The sequence below is a fragment of the Nycticebus coucang genome, chromosome 18, assembly GCF_027406575.1.
Source record: "Nycticebus coucang isolate mNycCou1 chromosome 18, mNycCou1.pri, whole genome shotgun sequence".
In the NCBI taxonomy this organism is placed as follows: Eukaryota; Metazoa; Chordata; class Mammalia; order Primates; family Lorisidae; genus Nycticebus; species Nycticebus coucang.
This window is the reverse complement of record NC_069797.1, coordinates 68,270,750-68,294,119: the sequence shown is the minus strand read 5'-3', so window position 1 is coordinate 68,294,119 and position 23,370 is coordinate 68,270,750. Positions and strand designations below refer to the sequence as shown.

The following is a 23,370-nucleotide window of genomic DNA, read 5'->3' as shown; positions in this document are numbered from 1 at the left end:
TTTCAACGTAAGTCACCTACCTGTCCAGCTGTCGGCTTTGTGTCTCCCGTTATCACCTTAATGGATGTACTTTTACCAGCTCCATTGTGTCCTAGTAATCCTAAAACCTCACCTGGAAAAAGAAGAGGTTACACTTAATATTAATTTACTTTAATAGTAAAATTAAGAATAAAACATAGTCTGAAGTCTCACTGCCTGCTTTATCTACAGCATTGCATAAAATTGCCATGATCATCCTGAGTTTTTATCACAGTCCCTTCTTAATATATTTGGGGACAGAAGCTCTCGGGGACGAGGTTATTTCCCAAGGCCACTCTGAGGAGGAGTGGCAAAGATACTTGTGGAAGCTAAGCGGGTCAGATTCTGCTTCCTGCCATCCTAACCACTGTGGGAAAATGACAGAAATGGAGACCATCTAACACCTGCCACTCAAGACTTCAGAATGTGCTGGCACGTCCGCAGCTAGCTCTCTTGTGGAAAATAATGAACGTTAAGAAATCATTATGTTCACGTAACAGAAATGTCGTGACTTCAAGGGTTCACTTTAATAGAGAGCTTATGGTCTCAATGGGATTGGCCTTGTCACCTTCGTGGAGTGAGATAACTATTGAACTTAAAAAGTAAAACGTGTGACAGGAGCTGCCTTTGTCCCTCTCCAGCTGGATCTGTGAGTGCACCAAGAGATGTGAGTGAACCTTCTCACGAGGAACCGTGCAGCCGTGGGGACAGCTCTGAGCCTACAGGAAGGGCCTTGGGTCCCACCTTTCTTAACGCAGAAAGAGACGTTTCTGGCGGCTACTTTATTCTTCCCCTTGGACAAGCAGCATTTCCTCCTCCCTGAGTACTCCTTGCGCAGACAGCTGGCGATAATGACCGGCTTCTGTGAAGAACAAGTGGACCCCGCAGACCGTGGCAGTTCTCACTGCGCTCACGTCCACAAAGCTCTACCCGCCCGGGGGTTCGACCCTTTGCAGCGAGCTGTCATAGATGACCTTTTTCTAAGGTCACTCGCCATTCCCCTGTCCTAGCACTTATTTTTGGAGAGAAGAGGCTGTCGTCGTCCTCTCCTTCAAAGACAGTTTCTCAGTCTCCCTGTGCGCTTAGAACAGGATCAAAGAGACTTGCGAACACACTAAAAGGACCAAGCGAATGCTGTGGCCTGGGCTTTACCAGGCAGTTTGAACCGGGCAGTTTGTCCGAGAAGCGGTGATGTGTGTCATTTAGCCCAGTTTCTAAAACTCGTGGCTTCTGTAATTTCAAGTGCACTCTACTTTTTTACTTATTTGTGCAAGACAGAAGAGTTCATTTGACTTGTCATCTACTCATTTAGATGTGAAGACAGAAACTACCTAGTAAAATACCAACCCTCATCTGTGCGGAACAGAGAAACTCAAAACCATCCGAGAATTAGACAGGCAGAAAGAGTGAGGGGAAAACGTGTGCTATTGGATGGCATAACTACGCTGAAGGTTTTACCTCGTCGGGATTCGTGGAACTCAAGGCGGTAGCCGTTCTTTCTCTTTCCATCTGCACATCTTCAGCTTCCCCTTCTGGCTGCTCTGGATTTTGGCACACATCACCGTCTCTTGGAGAAATTCTAGAATCAGAACCATTAATAATTGATTTGGGGGTTCATCCTCATACCAATACTACTGCATTCTTTAAATCTCACGCTTGAGGTGATTGGGCAATCAAGAAAGCACCACAGTCTCTCTTCAGAACTCTTATCCCTCGCCTCTGTCATCTGTCAACAGTACTGTGTTCGATGCCCATTGTTTTTAATATCTTTCATTCTACTTGTCTACAGAAATACTCTTTTTTGGTGTGGATGTGGAGACAAGGGAACACTTTTACAATGTTGTCGGGACTGCAAACTAATACAGCCTTTTTGGAAGGAAGTATGGAGAATCCTCAAAGCACTCAAATTAGAGCTCCCATTTGATCCTGAAATCCCTTTACTAGGCATCTACGTAGAAGGAAAAAAAAAATCATTTTATCATAAGGACATTTGCACTAGACTGTTTATCACAGCTCAAGTAACAATCGCCAGAATGTGGAAACAATCTAAATGCCCACCAATCCAGGAATGGATTAACAAGCTGTGGGATATGTACTCTGTGGGATAGCCTTCAGTCATTAAAAAAGATGGAGATTTTATATCTTTGGTATTAACGTGGATGGAGTTGGAACACATTCTTCTTAGTAAAGTATCACAAGAATGGAGAAGTAAGACTCCAATGTATGCAATACTAATCTGAAGTCAGTAGATGAGCTAACATGCTCCCATATAAGAGAAAAACTCAAATCAATTCAAGGTGGCGGAGTGGGGGACCGAGGGAGTGGGCATGGGGGAGAGGGAGGAGGATGGGGGTGTAGGGCACACCTCTTGGGGGGTGGGACACAACTATGAAAGGTACATTACCTAACCTAGCAAACACAAACAGTGTAATCTAATTCTTTGTACCTTCACTGAACCTGAAATAAAAATAAAATAAAATAAATATTCTTTTTCAGTATCAATGGGTCACTTTAACTTGCAGTCAAATATCTGACAGAAGATTTTCATATCTTAATTCAATGAAATAATTTTTCTGAAGCCTAGCTTTGACACCAACATGAAGGGCGTTACTGTTTTCATGGGGGAAAATGGGCTGGAATACGTATAATCAGAACTGTGTCAGAAAGTACAAGTTAGAATCTTGTTCTCTGTAGCCAGACCATTTCTTTGGAAAGTCAACTATCAGCTTTACTTTTTTCCTCCATTCTCCTTTAAATCTAGAATTCATTCTGGTCTTTTTTCCCTTGACTTCCTTCCTCATACTGATCTAAGATTTCTTAAAAGTGCATTTCACATGGACGTTTTCCATCCAACTATCTGTGAAAGGGAAAGAGGAAGCCCATGTAGTTTGGGGGATGTGGAGGGAAGAAGGTGCTTGCAGTTTGTATCTTTATGGGGTTTAATAAAATGTCTCACATTTAGCACCATTAACAACTGAACCGATCTGGGACCCACCAGTTAGGTCTCCCACCAACACAGGGAAGAGCTGTCATTGGCCTTTTGATCATTTCATTCCATCTCCCTGGGTGGGCATCACTCCTTCAAATGCCAGTCTGCTCAAATGGATTGTTCTTTAAGTGGAACCAGCCACTTTTAACTCCCCCCGTCCCGTGATCCACTGCGCATAGTGTCAGGGAGAGCCCTCAACGCTCAGTGTCTCAGTTCTGTTTCTTCCACTAGATCTTAATCTTCTTTGGTTTAGGCAACTGGGTCTGTACTATTTGTACTGGGCCTTGTTACAACTCCAGCCTATCCTACCACTAGCACCTGCTTGTTAATGGATTGGCTTATGCATGAAAAAAGCATGTTACAGTATCGATCAATAAAGCAAAAAACAACCTAAAGAAAGGATCCTTTCTCATTGACTTATTTCCAAACTTCCATTCCAGACATCGAAGAATGAAAAGAAAAATGATAAAATGAATCAAAGGCTAGGAATAAAGAGAGAGAAGCACAATTAGAAACACAAAAACATCATTGTTTCAATATCAGAGATAACTAGGAAGAACTGGACTTCTACAAATGCATTCTGTGAGGTCATTATAAATTTCCATAATCTGTTTGGCAAACTATGAAACTGTCAAATTCATTTGCAATGTCATTTACAGAAACATTGGAAATAACTATAATCATGTGATACCATTTCTTTATCATTTCTCAGATATTTGTTCGTAAATTCTGGGTAGCACATAATCTGGTCAGCCGACCTTTATAAAAATACTTGTTTCAGATTTTACAAACATGTCTCAAACAGGGCCTGCAAATATCTGCTACCTCTACCTTACTAAGAAGTTTCATAGGGTGTGTAGGAATTAAAATTAAGTATAATAAAAAGCACAAATTAATGTAGAGTGTGTTCTTACAATGAGGAATATGAAATAGGACTCCACACCCACTGGCTCTTCAGAAAAACCAGAAGTCAGAAATAGCTGCAAAGAAAAGACAATGGTTAAATAGGAAGTTTTCCTTTCAAGAATTTTATCCACATACATAGGAATTGGTCCTAAACAGCTTTCCTAACATTTAAGGTTACAGGTTATCAGGTTAAGTGTTTTTTCTCTACCCTGTTTCCCTGAAAATAAGAGTGTCTTATTTTAAGATGTGCTCCCAAAGATGCGCTGGGTCTTATTTTCAGGGGACGTCTTATGGTTCCTGTAAGTAGGTCTTATTTTCGGAGGATGTCTTATTTTCGGGGAAACAGGGTAAAATGCATAGCCAGGGGCTATCTTCTTTCCTCCCAAGGCCTCCGAGCTTTTATTTCAAGCAATAGGATTTATCCACGATCGATCACTTGGTATTCTGGGAATCTGTGTAGCTTCCCCCAAGTTGAACAACAGTGTTTATCTTGTTGCACAGAACTTGACACCCCTTCCTGTGCCCTGGGCTCCTCTTCTAGGGTCCCTTGTCTTTCTTCCCCTTCCCCGCAGATACACCTGCACTTGTGTACTGACCCTTCCTTCCTTTGGTAAAAGGACAGGTACCAGTCAGCCAGAAAAGAAGAGGGGAAGGGATTTGATTTATATTGGGCGCTTCTCTAGAACCTTGAACTCCCAAGTTTAGGGGCGTTTTATTTTGCCTCCTTCTCATGCTGAATGTGCCCAGGAGTGAAGACAGCCCCAAAGGAGACTAAAAGCCGCTCTATTTCCCATCACCCATTCCCCTTCCTCCCCGTGCACTGCCCAGGTCCAGGCTTTCTACTGCAGGTCAGCTGGAGCACACTGTCCTCCCTGGGAGAGAAACCAATAGGAATCCCCGAGGCAGAAATTTGCAAACTGTGGGCAGGTTTGGCCCATAATAAAGGACCAACATGGGGCAAGTTTTCACAACTGGTCATGAGTTCTGGAACACTGGGCCAGAGGACAACGGGGCATCACTTACATAAAAGTATAAGAGCAGACAGCTAAGCAGTGTGGCAGGTGGCACTAAAAAGATGACGATAAAGTACAGGTTACTTTCAGAGATAACAAACATAAATCCACTTATAGCGAGTATGGTGACCTAAAAAAAAACACAAACAGGAAAGTTAATCCCTCTGGATTGCAATGAGTTTCAAATTGATGTGACTCACTTTGATGACTTTTCGTCTCTGACCTCACAAACCAAATCGAAATCAGTCCCTCTCCATTAACATTTTATCCTAGTGATTTATCCAAATTTCTTTGGCCAAGTATCATGAATAAGACTTCTCTGTATAAATCTGGAACATGTTAAATATAGAAAAAGAAAAAATATGGTGTGTATTTCTTTTTTTGGAGGTAAAATTTGAAAGAGGAGATTAGTAAAAATCGTAAGAGAAAAATTAAAATTGATATAGAAGAGGAATGAAACACTAACAAGGGTAAAACAACAAGAAGAAAGGAGACTTCTTTGAATATTCCAGTGGAGAAATAGCCTTTAACAACCTGGACTGTCTTAGCAGAAGTACAAAATACAGAATGAGAGAAAGTGACAGGTGCATTGCAGCCGCACACGCTGTCTTCTAAAGCGTTACAATGACTTCTTACAGGTTCTTGTGCTTCTCACGTTTGCCTCATAAGCCACCATTTTTATGGCTGTCAAAGTATTCTTTTTGTTGTTTTTTTTTTTTTTTTTTTTTTTGGTTTTTGGCCGGGGCTGGGTTTGAACCCGCCACCTCCGGCATATGGGACCGGCGCCCTACTCCTTGAGCCACAGGTGCCGCCCTGTCAAAGTATTCTTAAGTTTGTCTCTGATCATATTTCCCTTCTGTACCGTGAGCTTGCATGGCAGCCCACAGAATAAATTCTTGAGCACATCTTTTAAGGGCAGGTCACGCTGCCAGCCATCATTTTCACCGTAACTAGGACAATGACTTCATTGCGCCTGCATTATCTTATTCTTTTTGTTTGGGGTTTCACTTTTTAAAGAAAACCTTCCTAAGGACCTCGTTGTTACTCAGTTGTAACAAGCTTTCCGGATTGAAAAAATATCTACAGGTAAGACTTTTCTTAAGACTGGGTTTTTAGGCTGGGTGCTGTGGCTCCCGCCTGTAATCCCAGAACTCTGAGAGGCTGAGGCGGTAGGGGCGGGTGGGGGGGATGGCCTGAGCTCAGAAGTTCGAGACCAGCCTGAGCAAGATCAAGACCAGTCTCTGAAAATATCCAGGGGTTGTGGTGAGCGCCTATACTCCCAGCTACCAGGGAGTCTGAGGCAAGAGGATTGATTGAGCACAAGAGTTTGTTGTATGCTATAATGCCACAGCACTTTTTACCGAGTATAAAGGGGGTAAAAAGATATCACAAATTTCCTTTGAGATCTCTTTCCAGGCTGAAACAGTCTATTTAATATATTTTCTTCCATTGTCAATCTTAACTTGTGACATGCTGTGGAAGTCAACAATTGTTTATTGAATTAATAATTCATTTCTTTTGTTTCCTGAAATCATAGGAAATTAGAGCAGATACTCTAATTACAAACATTTTTCCTGCTGATTTAGACAAAAGCAATGGAGTTTTGTAGTATTAATTTTCTGGAAAGATTTTGGATAAGTCATTTCTAGTTTTAACGCTGCTGAAACAGAATTTGTTACATCTGGGAGGTATTTCGGCTTATTTTGTTTTCATTTTCAGTAAAAAGAGGATCTAGGATGTCCCCAGGTTTCCTTCTAGCTGAATATTTTATGGTTCTAGAAATAATCTTACAACTTTTAAGGAAAGACAAGGATGGAAATGGGAAGAAAAGTGTGCAGATTTTGGAAAGGATTTCCACGTAAAGCAAATGTAAAATATTTTAGACTATGCTATTAATTTATCATTCTATCCAGGGAAGAATTTAGAGTATCAGCTTGAAATTTTACATTCAATATATATAGTCAAAGTCCACCAGAAACATACTTACAACAAAGAAGCAAAATGACCAAATGCCACTATTTTTTCTCCCCTTGCGAAAAATGAACGCAATCGTATACGTCACAAAGATGAGGGCTAAGGTATAGCTGATGGCACACGGGATCTGAGAGGACAGCAATGTTAACCTTGGTTAAAGAAACCCCAACCTGTGAAAACACTTAGAATCCAAAACATCATCCTAGCACAAAATTTTACAGTAATTTAATTTATGGCCACGTGAAGATCAAATTTTAAATTCTCTGATTAAATCTTACGATGATATTTACTCCATGAATGCTGTCACTTACTTGAAAAATATAATTTATAATCGTAAACATAGATTCCTCGTAGTTTAAAATGTAGTCCATGAGAAACATAAAAAGGAAGATGAAGAAGTAGAGGGGCACGTCCACGAGCGCCTGCCCAAACCAGTAGGCCGAGGGGAAGAGTCCGGAGATCCGCAGCTGGGACCAGGCTTTGTTCTGCTTAGGAGACAAGGGACCCCAACAGCATTGCAGCGTGAGGATAAGAAAAAGTGGATATGGAAGGAACAGGTCAAACAGAATCTGTATTTGTATAATTCTGGATTACAGCTTATCTGGACTAAGGGATATGGATAGTTCCAAACATAAATAATAAGTAATATTATAAAAATAATATATAATAAATGACATTGACGTTCACCTTACATCCAGTGGAAATACGCAAAAGATCTCCGAGGAATCAAGGCGTGAACACTGCAGCTACCAGTGAGTTAAGGACTTACGGGGTGGTGGCGGACAGCAGAAGGAGAGATTATTCATTGAAGTAAATAACTTTCCATCCTAAGGACTCCTGTCTCTCTCTCTCTCTCCACACACACACACACACACACAGACAAGTTTATACGTACGAAGATGTTTTATCTTCTTTTGGGTAGAAGAAGGATTTTGTCCTAACAAGTGTATTTTTAACTTTATAAGAAATATCAAAATTGTTTTGCAAAGCGATCACACAATTTAGTTACCCACCCGCAATTCATGAGAGCCCTAGATTCCACACATCCTTTCAAACTCTTGGTACTGTCACTCATTCTAGCACTGTTTCTTTTATTTGGTATGTAGAGCTACCTTTCTTAAGGTCATTTCTCTGATTACTCATGACATTAGCCCCCTCTTCATGACAGTATTTCCCATCCGTATATCTTCTTTGGAGAAGTACAGATATGTTCAAATATTTTGTTTTTAAAGCTAGGTTGTCTTCTATAACCAAGGCAAAAGCACCCTTTACATATTCTTAATACAAATCTTTCGTCAGATATATACACACGTAGGTAGAGAGTTTAGGTACCCTGTTTCCCTGAAAATAAGACGTCTTATCTTTCCTGTAAGTAGGTCTTATTTTCGAAGAATGTCTTATTTTCGGGAAAACAGGGTAGGCAAATAGATCCATAATGATTTTCTCCCAGTCTGTGCCTGGCCTTATACCGTTTCACAAGGAACAGAAGGTTGTTACTTTGAAGAAGTTCAAGTTAACTTTTTCATGGTATACATACGCTTCTATCTCATCTGAAAAAAAAATTTGCTGATCACAAGGTCTATGATTCATTTCAAATTAATTTTGCATAGGATGTGAGGTGAACGTCAAGAACATTTATTTTTCATACCAACATTAAGTTGTTCCAGCGTAATTTGCTTAAAAGTCTAATCTTAACCACATTTGAATTCTTGGCAGCTAATTGAAAATCAGTTCATGACATATGTGTAGATTTATTTCTGAACTTTCTCTTCCATTTCATATATCTAGATAATTATTTCTAATAATGCAATATAGTCTTAATTACTGTAAGATTGTAGTGAGTCTTAAAGTTAAAAGCATAAGTCTTCTAACTTTTTTATATAGTTATTTTGCCTATTCTTGGATATCCTTACGAATTCTAGAATCATTCTCTAACATTTTTATCTATATATTTGTATTTCCATTTATAAAACTTCCTTTCATTTTTATAACTTAGAATTTATTCCTGAGTTGGCTGCTGAATTAGTCACATACAATCATCCTTATGAAAAATCCTATAGTTCTATTGCACTTTCAGCTTCTAAGTATGTGAAGTAATGGAAGCTGCAGTTACTCAACATTACCTTATAATCATCAATGCTGCTCATGGCGATGTAAGGTGGGCAAGTCGCTGCCAAGACCAGCCAGAACAGGGTATATGCTGCGTATGCAAAAGGATCATACTGCATGAACTGCAAATGAACAAATTCAAAATTTATTTTCTGGAATACATCTTTAAACATTCAAGCTAACTGTATATAATTGTGGCTAAAGTCTTCTTTTAAATCCCCATACTCTCTCATTATCCTTCCAGTTTTGAAGCTTGAATGTTTTGACTTTATACTCAGATCTATAGATAAGGAAAGTGATTAAAACAGATGAATGAATTGACAACATTTGGAAAGTAATAACAGTAGAGATTTTCCTATTTTCTTGACTTTTGATTCTAAAATTCACTATGATGCCAAATAAATGACAGTCGACACATTCAATTTCTTCACAGGTCTTTAATTATATCAAAGGTGACAGCTTGACTCAAACATCTTATTAAGTGTTTTATGGGCACAGTAACGACAAGTTAGCTTTTTAGATACATCCTGAGACCAGGTAAATATTAGTTAAGGATTCAAAAGTAGAGATGAGGCTCGGCGCCTATAGTTCAGCAGCTAGGGCACCAGCCACAAACACCGGAGCTGGCAGGTCTGAATCCAGATTGGCCTGCCAAACAACATGACAACTGCAACCAAAAAAATAGCAGGGCATTCTGACAGGCTACTGGGAGGCTGACGCAAGAGAATTGCTTAAACCCCAGGGATTGAGGTTGCTGTGAGCTGTGACACCACGGCACTCTACCCAGGGCCACAGTTTGAGACTCTGTCTCAAAAAAACAAAGAAACAAAGAAACAAATGAAAAAGTAGAGACGAAACAGTAGAGGGAGAAGAAAAAAAAAAAAAAAGGAAAGTCTTTACCCTTAGTTACACCTATTGTTACTCCTGAGTGTTTGTAACAATCTTTAAGGATAGAAGATTCACTGACTCTGTTGAAAATTAGTCCTATGTTACTTTCGTGATTCGCGAAGTTATTGTTTGGTTAAGCACCTTACTGGAAAAAAAGTTCTAACTAGAGCCTGGCTGTCTTCAGCGTGGTCATCAGAAAGACCCTTGCTGCCCACTGAATGGTGAGGTTAAAGCCTATTGTTAGATGCTTCCAGAACACTGTGGGAGCTGGGCAGGTGCAGTACTCAGTGGGGCAGCTATTGACCTTCGGCAGGACGGAAGCAAGGTTTAAGAATCCAGAAAACCTTACTTTGGAGGCAACAAACAGGTGCATTTGAATAGAGAATAAAATGAGTTGCTGAGACTTGGGAAAAGTTAATATACTGAGCACATAAATAAGATGCTGACCGAGATGGTTGATATTAGGCTCATTTATAGAAGGAAGCCCAGTGCAATGCAGAGGTCTTCAAATTTTTTAAACAGGGGGCCAGTTCACTGTCCCTCAGACTGTTGGAGGGCCGGACTATAGTTAAAAAAAAAAAACTATGAAAAAATTCCTATCCACACTGCACATATCTTATTTTGAAGTGAAAAAACAAAATGGGAACAAATACAATCACATCGCCTCATGGGGCCCACGGGCCGTAGTTTGAGGACCCCTGAATGGTATCTTGCTCTCAGAAACTAGGAGGTTGAAAAAGTCTTCATGATCATAAAAGGTTAATTAAATGAACCATGACATATATTCTAAAGTCAATTAGTACTTGTTGAGTGACTAAAACCTTTTACTTTAATGATTAAGTCTCTTGCATACCCTTAATAAAGGGAATTTACATTTCCCGAGAACACAATGAGATAGGGCAGAAGAAGGTGACTGAAGAACTTATTGAAATTTAAAGAATATTCATGAATATGTAGTTCATTTTAATACATATGGGTTAATGACTATTGGCCACGTATATCATCTTAAAACCCTAGAGTTGACTTGAGTATTGAAAATTTGATGGCTCTGGCATTGCTTTATGCTTGCTATAACTTGCTTTTAAAAATCAAGTTATTTAATGTTTATCCTGTTCCAAGCCTTTTCCTAGGTACAAGGTATTTATATAGTGTTAAAAATACATGATACCAGTGCTTAAAGAACCCTCTGATAGGGAAAAACACGTTTACAAAATAAGAAGAAAGAATTATTTCAAACTGTGATAGGTATTCTGGTTTCTAAGCTTAGACGGCTATACATATTGTAGTATATTGGGCATTTGTTTAAAAACAAGACTGTTTTTTTTTGCCTCACATGTGGGAACATGGTTTGGTAAGTCTAAGATAGGCAAAAAGAAAAAAAAAAAATGGGGCAGCACCTGTGGCCCAAAGGGGTAGGTCACCAACCCCCTATGCCGGAGGTGGCGGGTTCAAACCCAGCCCTGGCCAAAAACTGCAAAAAAAAAAAAAATAGTTTATTGAACAAGAACGTAGAGTAAGTCTAAAGTAGACCTTCTGCAATTCTAGCTTCAACTTTGTCTTGAATTTTTTTCTTTTGCAGAACTTCTCAGAGTAATAATAAAGCCTTTTCTTTCCTCCCTCCCTCCTTTCCTCCCTTCCTTCCTTCTTTTCTTCTTTCGTCTGTTCATTATTTTTATGCTAGTCACAGGGCTGCACAATTCCCCCCTTCTTGCTTCATATTCTCGTTGAAAAACATTTTCTTATTTCTACTTTCCTTTAAACAATTGAAGCTCTGAAAAGTGTATGGATGTCTCAAACCCTAGAACTAGCATGACTCAAACGCTAATTTATCATGCAGTGGTTTATTCAGCAAGAATCCGACTCCAGCACTTGAAACAGCAATCCGGGAGATTGCTGATGGAAAGTCAGAGATGACAAGTACGATTGGATATTTACCCCTCCAGTTGTGCTTCTGTCAGTTTGGATACGCTCAGGTGCCGCGGGTTCAACCATGGCAAGGAGCCCATTACTAAGAACGTCTATCAGAACAGGGAAGCAATTCAACCTCTTGGTATTGCATGCCAAGGAAAATCTGTAATTCTGAAATATAACAGGTGAGGTTATATGTTCTTAAAGGTTTTCAATTTTTTCTAAGGAAGTCAAAATGCAGTATTTTAATTTAAGAGGTTATGTTTTTAAGATGGTGCTAGGTAATCAAAACAAGAAACTAAATGCTGTATAAGTATAAATAACGTGCAAGTAAAAGCAGAATCTTTTAAATCTACGGTGTAACAGAACATGCATATGGTAAAACAAAATCATGTGTCTGATTTTAGAGTGACGGGTGTTGTGTCTGAGGCTAGAATCATATGTTGATTATTTAAGAACAAAACAGAAATTTCAGAATATATGTATTATAAAATACTCGAGGGGAAATCATGATTTTTTTAGACTTTAACATGCATTGGACAGTGGATAGTATGTATTTTGCTAACACACACCATTTGTGTTGGCAGATGGTGATCCTTATTTGAATAAATTACTTATGGCAATGAATATAATTCATTAAATAATAAAAGCAGTGTTTGATTTTTACTTTTTAAATTCGAAGTATGGGTATGTAAATGTCATATTAGGTTTTTATACCTTGGGGAAAAATTATGAAATAGAAGTCCATATACCTTTCCATTCCCACACACCGTGATGGCGCCATTGTAAGCTGGGTCATCTGTACCATTTTCACGTCCAAAGGCATCCACTTTCAGAGCTATGTTCTGATGCTCCACAGACCGTATAAAGTCATCAATGTTTGCCCCTAGGGAGCAGTTAAACATATTAGATATCACAAAACTGAGAAAATTGATGTCCAGAATGGGCCAATCAATAGAAAGTAAATTTGTGGTTGTTTCAGACGAGGGAGGGAATAAATAAGAACAGCTGCTATTGGTTATGGAATTGTACTTGTTCACCACTAAGTTTTGAGACAGACTGTGTTATGGTCCAGTATTTCACTTCCAAGAAACCCAGTCAAGAGTGTCCTTTCTGATTTACCTGTGGAAGTTTCAACTTGTTGGGCTTATCGGTGTTGCTGGGAGGGCTCCATTTGTTTCTGTCTACCTAGATTTTATGATTCTCGACTTTTGTGTATCTCAAAACTTACATATTGACCCACATACATTTAAATGGATAAATTGTATGACATGTTAAATTATATCCCAATTAAACTATTAAAAACGGTTGTTTATCGGTGCAAATGCTTTAATTTTCAAATTGCCACCAGATTCTTTCTTTCTTCTTTGGACAACACTTAGTTACTTCCTGCCTAGTTTGAGGGCTTGCATACATTATCCCCGAGTCTAGTAAAATGGTTTTTAACATACACTGAAGAACACAAAAGCTCACTTTTCCTCCTGGTGAACATGTTCCCTAACTGATGCTCTCAACAGGAGCTGGGAATCCAGCACTCACCACGTTATTACCTGTTTTATTGATGATCAGTAATTGAGTGAGAGGATCACGTGGTGGTTGTCCTGGAGCAAGGAAGTACAAATGCGGGGAAAGATCCCAAGTGTAAATGTTTTGATACATTTTCAACAGTATATTCTGTGCAAGAAGAGGTGCCAATCCAATCAATAGAATCAGTAGCCTAGACAGAAAAAAATTGCCAATGTGAATGCAACGTCATTTCCTAACCTAAAACTGTCAGAGCACATCAAGAAGTTATGAAAATTAAACACATCACTGTCTGTCTTATTTCTTGGGTATTGTTTTTTCTTTTTCCTACTTCTAAATTGGAGTTGATAAACTGTAAATTTATCCTATGCTCATTCCTGGCCGTGTGACATACCCTACAATTTCATCGGACATTTGTCCTTGAACAACGTGTCCAGATTCGGCCTGTGCCCTGTGCTACCACGTCACATTCCCCCTTTCTCTGGTTATTCATGGACACTTTAGTCTGAATCTTCTGCACATGACCTCCTCTTCTCATAATTCCTCTTTCCCTTAGTGACCACACGATTTCTTTAGTCTCCAGGCTCAAATTTTTAATTACTTTTCACTCACTCCTTAGTCTCTTATATTTCCTATTTCAAATACATCACAACATCTTATTATACTGTCCTTATATTTTTACTTCCATTCCTATCTTGCCTGAGATCTTGCTAAATGGCTGGCATCCATCCATTCTTCACTCTTTGCAGACCCTCTATCATGTGTTGACAGATTCATATTCATATTGTCATATTCATATCGTCTCTTTTATCTCCTTAAGAGATAACTTGTTCCATCTCAACAAGCCTTCCTGTGTCCCCTGTACTCTCCAATCATGCTAATTTCCTTGTTAAAACTCCTCAGTCAATTCTCATTACTTGCTTGCTTAGCAAGTATTTATTGAGATTTGATTGTGTGCCAAGCCTCCTCTCTCCTCTCTCCTCCTAGGTATTGACGGCAGACACGTTTCCTTGGGCTCTGACATGAGGCCATTAGCTCCAGGGTGCTAGGGGAAGTGATAGAATTCTTGGGGCCAGGGAATGGTACCCATAAGGCACACAGTAGGTATGCAGAATGATCAACTTTCCCTTCAGTGGGCAGGAGGGAAGTTATGACATCCAGGGAAAAGCCAATAGCATAATGGTGGAAGAGTCAGGCCCCCAGGGAAGAGTCAGTAAGGTAACCACACAGCTGAAAGAGAGCTCTGGGAAATGGAGATGTGCAGAGAGGAAATAGCACAGGAAAGGTCACATTACTGGAGTTTCTGTCTAGAACTGTCTCTGAAACATTACAAAGTCCACTGGCCAGGCTCCTATCAGAAAACTGCAAGGACTATCAACTAAATTGGCCCTTATACTCTATATAGGTTTGTAGACATGAAAATTTCTTATTTTTTTCTCTTGCTTTTACACCTTATGTATGTTTGCCTTTTTAATGCATTGACTAAACATAATTCTATGGCACTCTGCTACTCACAGTGATAAAATAGCTTTTCTTTCATGCTTCAACTTTAATAACCGAACCCTTGCAATGGCACAGACTTGCTGTCGCCACAGAGCCATGCCACTTATTGTCTCTTTTATCTCCTTAAGTGAAGAGATAACTTGTTCCATCTCAACAAGCCTTCCTGTGTCCCCAGCACTCTCCACACATACTTCTCTCAACATAGCAATTTCTGCAAAACACAAAATAAGCAATTCATAAAATCCCACTTCAGATGTACTTCTTAGAAGATAAATATGCAAGATTATTGCAGTGTCTAAGTGTCACTGGGAAACTTAGTTAAAAAAAAAAAGCAGTTACCTGACATGTCCAATTAAGCTACAAATTGACATATTGTTCCTGTAGAGATTTCAAAGCTCTTCCCAGTATTTGAAACTACACTCTTTTGTATATTCTGTACAATCTGGAGACACCCAGGATGATGTCCATTGTATGATGCTAAAATGTGTCTGACATCAAACCTCAAAAAGCAGACACCCGTAAACATACAGGCACGGCCATGAACTCAAAAACACAGTACAAATAAAGACGTCAGCTTTTAAGATAGTGTTCAGAAGTAAGTTAAAAGAGTAATTCAAGGGTCTACTTCTAGGTAGTTGCAAGACATTGTTACCCCTCTTAGCAAGAGGATAAACTATCGTTATTTTTGTTATTTTTAATCCATCAGCTACATGAGGGCACAAAGAGAGCTGAAAAGACTAACTTCCTGAAAAGGAAGGGCCGTTCCTATGGGAGAAGATTTCGCCTTGAGGGCACAGCAGCAGCAGAGAAAGGGAGGCAAATAAGGAAACCGACACGAATATGGAGAAAGCAGCGCAGATTAAACACACTCTTACGCTCACGGGTGAGCTGGTATGATTGACTGGGATCACTGGAGCCGTAACACAAGCTCACGCCATCTACCGACTCTTTCCCCCTGGAACTTTCCCTACGTGTGTAGAAACAGTACACTGACAGCTGGGGGAACAGCATCCCCAGCAGGTGGGCAGAAGGAAGAATGAAAACCAGAGAGAGACACGGAGGTTCAGGGGGTCTTGCTCAAGACACCAGCAAAGCGCTTGGGGCCGTCCTCTGGGTAACACATCAGTCCACCGAGGGCCAGTCGCCAGACAAGAGAGAGGACACAGATATACTGATAAATAATAAACAGATAAAACAGAAAAAAATGGAAGCATGCCGAAAATCAACATGATTCTCCTGGGAAAGACTGGATTCTACCCCTAAAACATTTGTAGCTGGGGGAAACCGAAGATAATAGAAGCTGTGCAAAAGCCTGGCCACTTGCCAAAGACAAATCAGATGGATTTGGCCGTCACAGCAGCAGGGTGACGGAGTAAGAGTCATTTTCTGGGCACTGCTTATTTCAGCATTTACCGTTATTTACTTTTTTTCTTTTAAAGTAAACCCCACAATAAAGTAAAAATTATAAGATGCTCATAATAGGGATAGAAATTTAACCCATAGAGAATAAGAAACACAGATCCGTCATACTCAGTCACTGATAAGGGTCATTGCTCCTTTAATTCCATGATGGAATTAAAACATGCAATTTAAAAAAAGAACTATGATAAATATATTGTAAGATCTACTGGAAAATATAGACAACATTAGTGAGCAGATGGGAAAATGAAGATGCCAAACTACAAATGAAATCAAACAGATGTTACAATGGGGAAAACAGTATCAGAAATATTTGTCAGCTGGGCTTCAGAAAAAGAGGGGAGACCTGTGACCTTAAAGACAGGTAAATAGGCATTTTCCAATTTCTAGTATGAAGGAAAAAAAAGGAAAAACATAACCACAGCATCTGAGTTTGTGCAACACTATCTTCTTGAAATATATACTGCACTGGATGTTGTGAGTACTTTTACATGACAGTTTTCATGTATTTTATTTACCTGATTCATCAATTGCTGATTTTCCTTCTAGTTTCAGAAAAACCTCATTCAACGTTGTCATGGAAACACCATAATTCTCAATTCCCAGGCCAGGGCAGCTATCAAGATCCTTGTAAAGCTCTGAAGATACAACACAGGGCAGTGAGCCAAAAAATAAAAATCAGAAGTGAACGGAAAACACCTGTTTAAAGACACCTCATCTATGAAATTAAGCTTGTTAGAAGTCAAAAACATTTTTAAATTAACACTTTACAATAAGCAACCTTATTCTTCAAATCCCATCTTGCTTTTTCTATTTTAAACTGTTTTGTAGTCCACATATTACTTTCTTGTGATCAAATATTAATTTATATTTATTCACACTTCTATTCAAAATTTCATTTAGCTTTTTCTCTGAATTGCTCTTAAAATTTAGTTAATTATGTAGCTTGAATTTTCTAACTCTCGGCCTCATTAATCAAAAAGTCCTTTCCAGAGAACAGATATGAATGAGAGACATTTATGCTATACTTGATGAAAAAGAATGAACTAACTTTTTGAGAATTGGTTGGGTGGTGCAGAATCTTCTTCAGTTCAGAAAAAAAAAAACTTTCCAAAAAAAGATACAGAACAAAAGCCATTTTAAAAAAAGAACTCTTTCCCTGACAATGGAAGAAAAACATTGCAACACATAATAGAAAATGAAAAAGTTGACTCAGGAAATTTTCTTGGATAACCATGACTTTCTAGAAATTTTGTATCCATTGATTCTTTAGTTCATTCACAAAAAAATACTTACTCATTAGTCATTGTTCATAAAGCAATGAACAATAGCCCCGCATAGGGGGATCTGAATGGTAGTGAATAGTTACATAAAGCTTAAATGAACACCTAATTCTAAATTCTAGATTGGTTATAGAAGTCCAATGTCTTCAACTTGACGCTCCTACTGGGGCAAAATGATAATCCACAATCTTTCTGTCCTGACTAGAGCACCTTCTACAAAAAAGCAGAGAAGTCAGATTTAAATGCTGAGCATCATGCATTCGCCTTCATTGCACCTAAAACTTTTTCAAGTTTTCTCTAACTTAATAATAAGCGTTTGATTAACACTTTGCCTGATGATTCTAAGTAATACTTGCGTTGTCCCCATAAAATATACATTTGAATGACTTTGTGGGGGTAATTTATAAGTCTTCGTTAATCACGCAGGACATCCTGGTGTCCCACTGTGGGGGAACAGATTCCCTGAATAGTGTATGTCATTAGTAAATTTTTATGTATTAGCCTGAAAGCTCCAAAGCTATCACAAAAATGTTGCCCAAAATTGTGGAATTAGAATGTTCCTAATACAAAGAAATGTTAAATGGCTGGTGTGATGCATCCCCCAAGTACCTTGACTCAATAAATTCATATTGTGTGCCTGTATCAAAATATTACATGTACCTTATAAATTTATGCAACTGTGATGCACCCCCCCAAAATTGAAAAATTTAAAAAAGAAACAGCCACATCAAGGGCTATTTAATATAGTGCTTAAGCCAGAGGTTTTCAAACATCTGTGTTCATGTACCGTTATAAATATAACAATATTGTGCTGTATACTGAAAGGAGGACTAGAAGAAGGTTCCTAAGTGCCCACCACACCTTACACTATTAGAATGTAATAATATTTACCACTATACATCAAATAATCCAGTTTTTATACTAATCTTTTGATCATCTTTCAATACCTGAACACACAGAACCCCCCCAAATGTTAGTTGTATTAGTAGTAAATATCATTAGTATTATTATTAAATTATTTATATATTTTCTTTTGTGGTGTTTGTGCACATTACCTGGAAATTTGTTTGTTCTTTCTAAGGGTAACGTATAGACAAGTTTTCCTTCACTTGAGGCCGATAATTTGGCATCAGGGATGTGCTGTTTAACAAGTGATGTTATGTTTTCCTGTAGACATATTTCATTTAACTGCAAACTGATATTTTAAAAAAATGGTATATGTTATTTGATACAGTCTCCAATAGCATGACAAAAATGACTATTGCCCTCTCTAGGGCAAAAAAATCAACTAAAATCTAATCCCAGAAATATGTCATATAAACACGAAATAAGAGACCCCAAAACCCACACAGATCATGTAAATATCATGGGGGGAATCAAAGAATGACTCAGAATTACTGGTGAGGTTACTCGGGGGTCATGCCCAGAGAAGCTGGGATATTGATTGAGGTCCTCAAGCGAAGATCAGGACTGACCATACTTGGATAATGGTCAAGATTATGTACAAGGGAAGTTCAAGTTGGAAAGCAGCACTGTTTGTGTTGGTTCAAAAGAACAAGGGACTTTCAGCAAGCACGATGCCACACAAATTCAGTTGTTCAATTTAGTCATTCAAGGCAAACAAATGTGCTCTGTTCTTATTGTGGGACAAACGTTACAGTTAGTGCTGAAGGTGCAGAGGGGACCAGCACAGCACTGCCCTGCTCTTAGGGAATGGATTGTCTAATGGGGAAGGGATAGGAGGAAAATAAATGAACTAACAGAGAACTAAACAATTATCAATAATAATAAGTGAAACAAAGGAAAACTCGGTTAGAGGTAGAAAATCACGGTTAAATTTGGGTTTGAGGTGATGGGATCCCTAAGTTTTGTTTTTCTTATAGTGCTAACCCCAGGACTCTAAGAAAAACTTATCATTGAGAAAATCAGTGTATACGTTCAAAAACACCACAGATATTTCTCTATTATAGAAAAACAGACAAAGAGACAAAAATCTATCAATTGAGGTTATAAAGTATACAGTAGATAATATATCAGTAGTTATATTTTCAAACTTTGAAACTTGGTTTCGTCACTTAAAAGGTGTTGTTCAATCTGCCTGAACAGTTTCCTCATTCGTAAAATGGAATAATGGTTCCTAGCATCTAAGGTTGTTCTAAGAACTGAATAACAATAATGTTTTCACTTAGAAAGTCATTAAAATGGTAACTATCCGATTTAACCAAATGCTTAAGTCAAAATTATTCTACTTACTCACAGGGCATGAATGAACTTATAAGAATATATGCTATTTTTTGAAGCAGTGAGATCTACTGAACGATTAAAGCAAAAAAAAAAAAATCATAGCTGTTCACTATAATGCTGCCTCCCCCACCTCCCCGCAACAATGAATGTTCAAGAACTATTCCCTGGCCACTTACAGGAAATTGTGCCGGGGGCTGTGGGGGCCGTATGAGTGGAACACAGCACCCTTCCTCCAGGAGCTTATAGCTTAGAAGGGGGGGTATGGTCAAATTTTTAGGTAAATGGCTAGACAGTGAATACTCTAGAATTTGCAGGCTATCAGATGTCTGTCGTGATGTGGAAGCAGACACAGAATTATCTCACAGACTGGGCGTGGCTGGGGTCCAGTCAAACCATATTTGCAGAAACAAGACATGGGCTGAATCTGACTCATGGGCCATAGTTTCTTGACCTCTGGTTGAGAAGAAAATAAGCCAATTGCACAAATTCCTGGCCAGGAGCCCATGAAGAGGCTCAAGCATTGGACAGAAATCCTTACTAGCACTATTTTGGGTTTTTTTCATGTTTATAATAGGTTTTAATATTTTTTCTTAAAATGTGGATTTCTTACTAAATTAAAAGTAAGCATATTTGATATAATTTTATTTCCTAACTAGCACTTCTAATTTTGAGAACATGTTATGTTGCCCTGCAAATGCAAGACAGCATCTCATTTATTTTCTATAACCTTTACTTGCAGCCAGGAATTGTTACTCCTATTTTATAGCTGAGAAAATACACTTTCAGAGACTTTAATTAACTTCCAAGAAGAAATTAAAACAAAGTGCTTTAGGAAATTTGAAAACAAAAAGGGGGACATTACACAGAACTGAAAAATTAACAAAGTCAATGACAAATATTATTCAAAGAACTCTTCAGGACTTAAACTTAAGGGGGAAAGGATTCGAGGAAACCGCCCAGGTTTGCTTTCTCTTGTTGCCATTACGTATTTGTTTCCTTTTTTTTTTTTTTAAGTAGAGGTGGCCTAATTCAGAAACACTAACCAATTGTACAGCAGTTAAAAATTAGTTTAAAATATGGATTTGGACACTGGATTTTGAAGTTAAAAGTATCTAGTCCCAATTCCTGGCTCTACCATGTAAGAACTTGGGGAGCTTATAATTTCTTTTATTTTCTTTTTAATTTTCTTTTTGTTTGTTTAGCACTCACACTGGCAATTTCATCTGTAAAGTAAAAGTAACAGCAGTTCTTATCTCAAAAAATAGAAGATTGAAATAAAACAATGTTGAATATCGTATCTCCGAATCACTCAACAAGTAACAGCTCGAATGTGCTGCTGCTCAAAATACAAATAATGATAAGATGAAAAAGGATCAGCAGGACGAAACAAAGGAAGATGAGATTTAGGAGGAGCGGAAACAAGCAGATGACTTAAGAAATTGCATCAACACCCTGGATGAGCGAGGCGGGGTGTCTGCATGTGTGAAATACGCATGTGTCAACTGAAAAAGTGCCCTTCATGCACATCTTCCTGCACAACCAGTGTGTTGTAGATGCATTGTCTATACCACTTATCTAAGCTTTTGTTGTCATATTCTCAGTCTCTAAAGTCTGCCTAACGATTCTCTCTTATGTGTACATACCAAATGGCTAGATAGATGTCTCCACACATATATGTGTACACGTGTGTACAAACCCCAGGGTGAGATGACAAAAGCTTCCCTTTGGGTTGTAATGCTTCACGTCAAGCACCGCGCATTATCCCAGCCTGGGCCACACACTTCCAGCCTTCTCACACGACCCTACCTTAAGTGATAGCCAATCCCCCATTTTTTTTTTAGAAACAAAGAAGAACCAGCACACTTCAGCTTCCCTTTGGAGAGAAACACTTTCCTATCTGAAAAGGAAGAAAAGAAAGAAAGAAAAAGTTTCATTTCCAAAAAAAGACAGGCAATCAATTCCGCATCTTAATCTCACTTGTGTCCTCGGGCTGGTGTGTTGCTGCCCAGCTCATCAGGGAGATTACATGACGTGGACACGTATTCTGATATAGAGAATCATGCTAGTATTTATTTTCATGAATCAAACTTTAACTTTAACTTTATCTGAGTATTTGAAGTTGATTTACCTCAATTTTGAGTAAAGAATTAAATTCGTGGAATACAGCCCTCATTCTCACTTTGTAAAAGTGAGTGTCCTGGCAGATCACACTTGCACATAATCAATGACATAAAATTCTGCAGGAAACCCAAAGTGGCTGAGAGTTAAGAGGCTCTGGGTCCAGTTCCTATCATCACTCGTTGTGCAGATTACCAGAGTCAGAGCGATTAGCATAGTGCAAGATACAGCTGTTCAAAATAGCAATCTAAATCTCTTGAAGTTGTCACGTAAAGGAAACCAGCAATTACCGGCCAGGATGTCAGCCTCATCCATGAACTGGGTGCTGAAGAGGACCACACGGTCTTTTTTGCATTCCTTGAGAAGGCTCCACACTCGGTGTCTTGAAAAGGGATCCAAGCCAGCGGTTGGTTCATCCAACAGGAAAATCTAAGAGGAGGAACATGTGTAAAGGAGTTTTCTACAGAGGTAAAGCTGCTCCAAGATATGATGTAGAAACCACACTATTCATATTTAAGAGGACATTAAGGTTAGGGGTTTTTTCCTGTTATTTAGTGTTCTATCATAAATATTTTATCACACACGTCCTTTGCAAGTAAAACATTTGAACTTTTACCAAAAGTTTCAGTTGTTAAAATTTGAATTCCCCTGTACATTTAGCCTGACTTACCTGGGGGTCTCCTAAAATGGCAATGCCAAAGGTTAGTTTTCTCTTCTGTCCACCACTTAAGTTTTGAGCGAGGACATCCTGGATGTTTTTCATTTCTAATTCCAGCAAAACTCTTTGTATCTAACCAAAAGACAACATTTATGAAATAAGCCAATATTTCTTTTTTTCCTTTTTAAATTGGCAAATACAAAGCTGTAGAGTATAATAGTTAAAAGCTTGTTGGCTGGGCGTGGTGGCTCACGCCTGTAGTCCCAGCGCTGTGGGAGGCCGAGGCGGGTGGATTGCCTGAGCTCAGAGGTTCGAGACCAGTATGAGCACAGTGAGCCAGAGTAAGACCCCGTCTCTACTAACATCAAAAACAGCTGGACGTTGTGGTGGGCGTCTGTAATCCCAGCTACTAGGGAGGCAACGGGAAAGAGAATCGCCAAAGGAAGAACATTAAAAAAAAGAAGAAAGAAAATGAACAAAAAAAAGAAAAAACAGTACTTCAAATGAAGAAGAACGAACAAGCAAGCTGAAATTAAAAAAAAAAAAAAAAAAAAGCTTGTTTTCTAGAAACAAACTGCCTCGGTTTTTGTGCCACTCTTATTAAACTAGCTTTACAACTTTGGTCCAGTTACCTGCCCTCTTGAACCTCAGCCTCCTTCCACAGATATGAAATAGGAATTATAGTAGCACCTATCTCATAGGATGACTATGAGGAATAAATGAGTTATTACATTTAAAGTTGAGGATATTCTTGGTACATGCAAATTATTAATAAACATAAATGTTAGCTGTTATTTAAACTGGAATTTCTTTATT

General features: G+C 38.7%; 1 protein-coding gene across 4 annotated transcripts in view; it reads right to left on the bottom strand.

Moving 5' to 3' along the window:
• Positions 1–23,370, bottom strand: part of LOC128569806 (ABC-type organic anion transporter ABCA8-like) — a 67,732-nt gene that overhangs the window by 15,144 nt on the left and 29,218 nt on the right. For 3 of the 4 annotated variants that reach the window (XM_053568323.1, XM_053568325.1, XM_053568326.1), the window contains 18 exons: positions 22,567–22,686; positions 22,187–22,325; positions 21,585–21,675; positions 18,590–18,729; positions 16,770–16,889; positions 14,845–15,043; positions 13,356–13,522; positions 12,558–12,691; positions 11,833–11,976; positions 9,024–9,131; positions 7,212–7,388; positions 6,914–7,027; positions 4,937–5,056; positions 3,922–3,987; positions 3,398–3,489; positions 1,477–1,597; positions 763–880; positions 21–112 (listed from right to left, as the gene is read on the bottom strand). In XM_053568323.1, coding sequence (XP_053424298.1) covers positions 21–112; positions 763–880; positions 1,477–1,597; positions 3,398–3,489; positions 3,922–3,987; positions 4,937–5,056; positions 6,914–7,027; positions 7,212–7,388; positions 9,024–9,131; positions 11,833–11,976; positions 12,558–12,691; positions 13,356–13,522; positions 14,845–15,043; positions 16,770–16,889; positions 18,590–18,729; positions 21,585–21,675; positions 22,187–22,325; positions 22,567–22,686 — 2,262 coding nt within the window. The remainder of the gene's footprint in view (positions 1–20; positions 113–762; positions 881–1,476; positions 1,598–3,397; positions 3,490–3,921; positions 3,988–4,936; positions 5,057–6,913; positions 7,028–7,211; positions 7,389–9,023; positions 9,132–11,832; positions 11,977–12,557; positions 12,692–13,355; positions 13,523–14,844; positions 15,044–16,769; positions 16,890–18,589; positions 18,730–21,584; positions 21,676–22,186; positions 22,326–22,566; positions 22,687–23,370) is intronic. The other variant, XM_053568324.1, reaches the window with a different exon arrangement.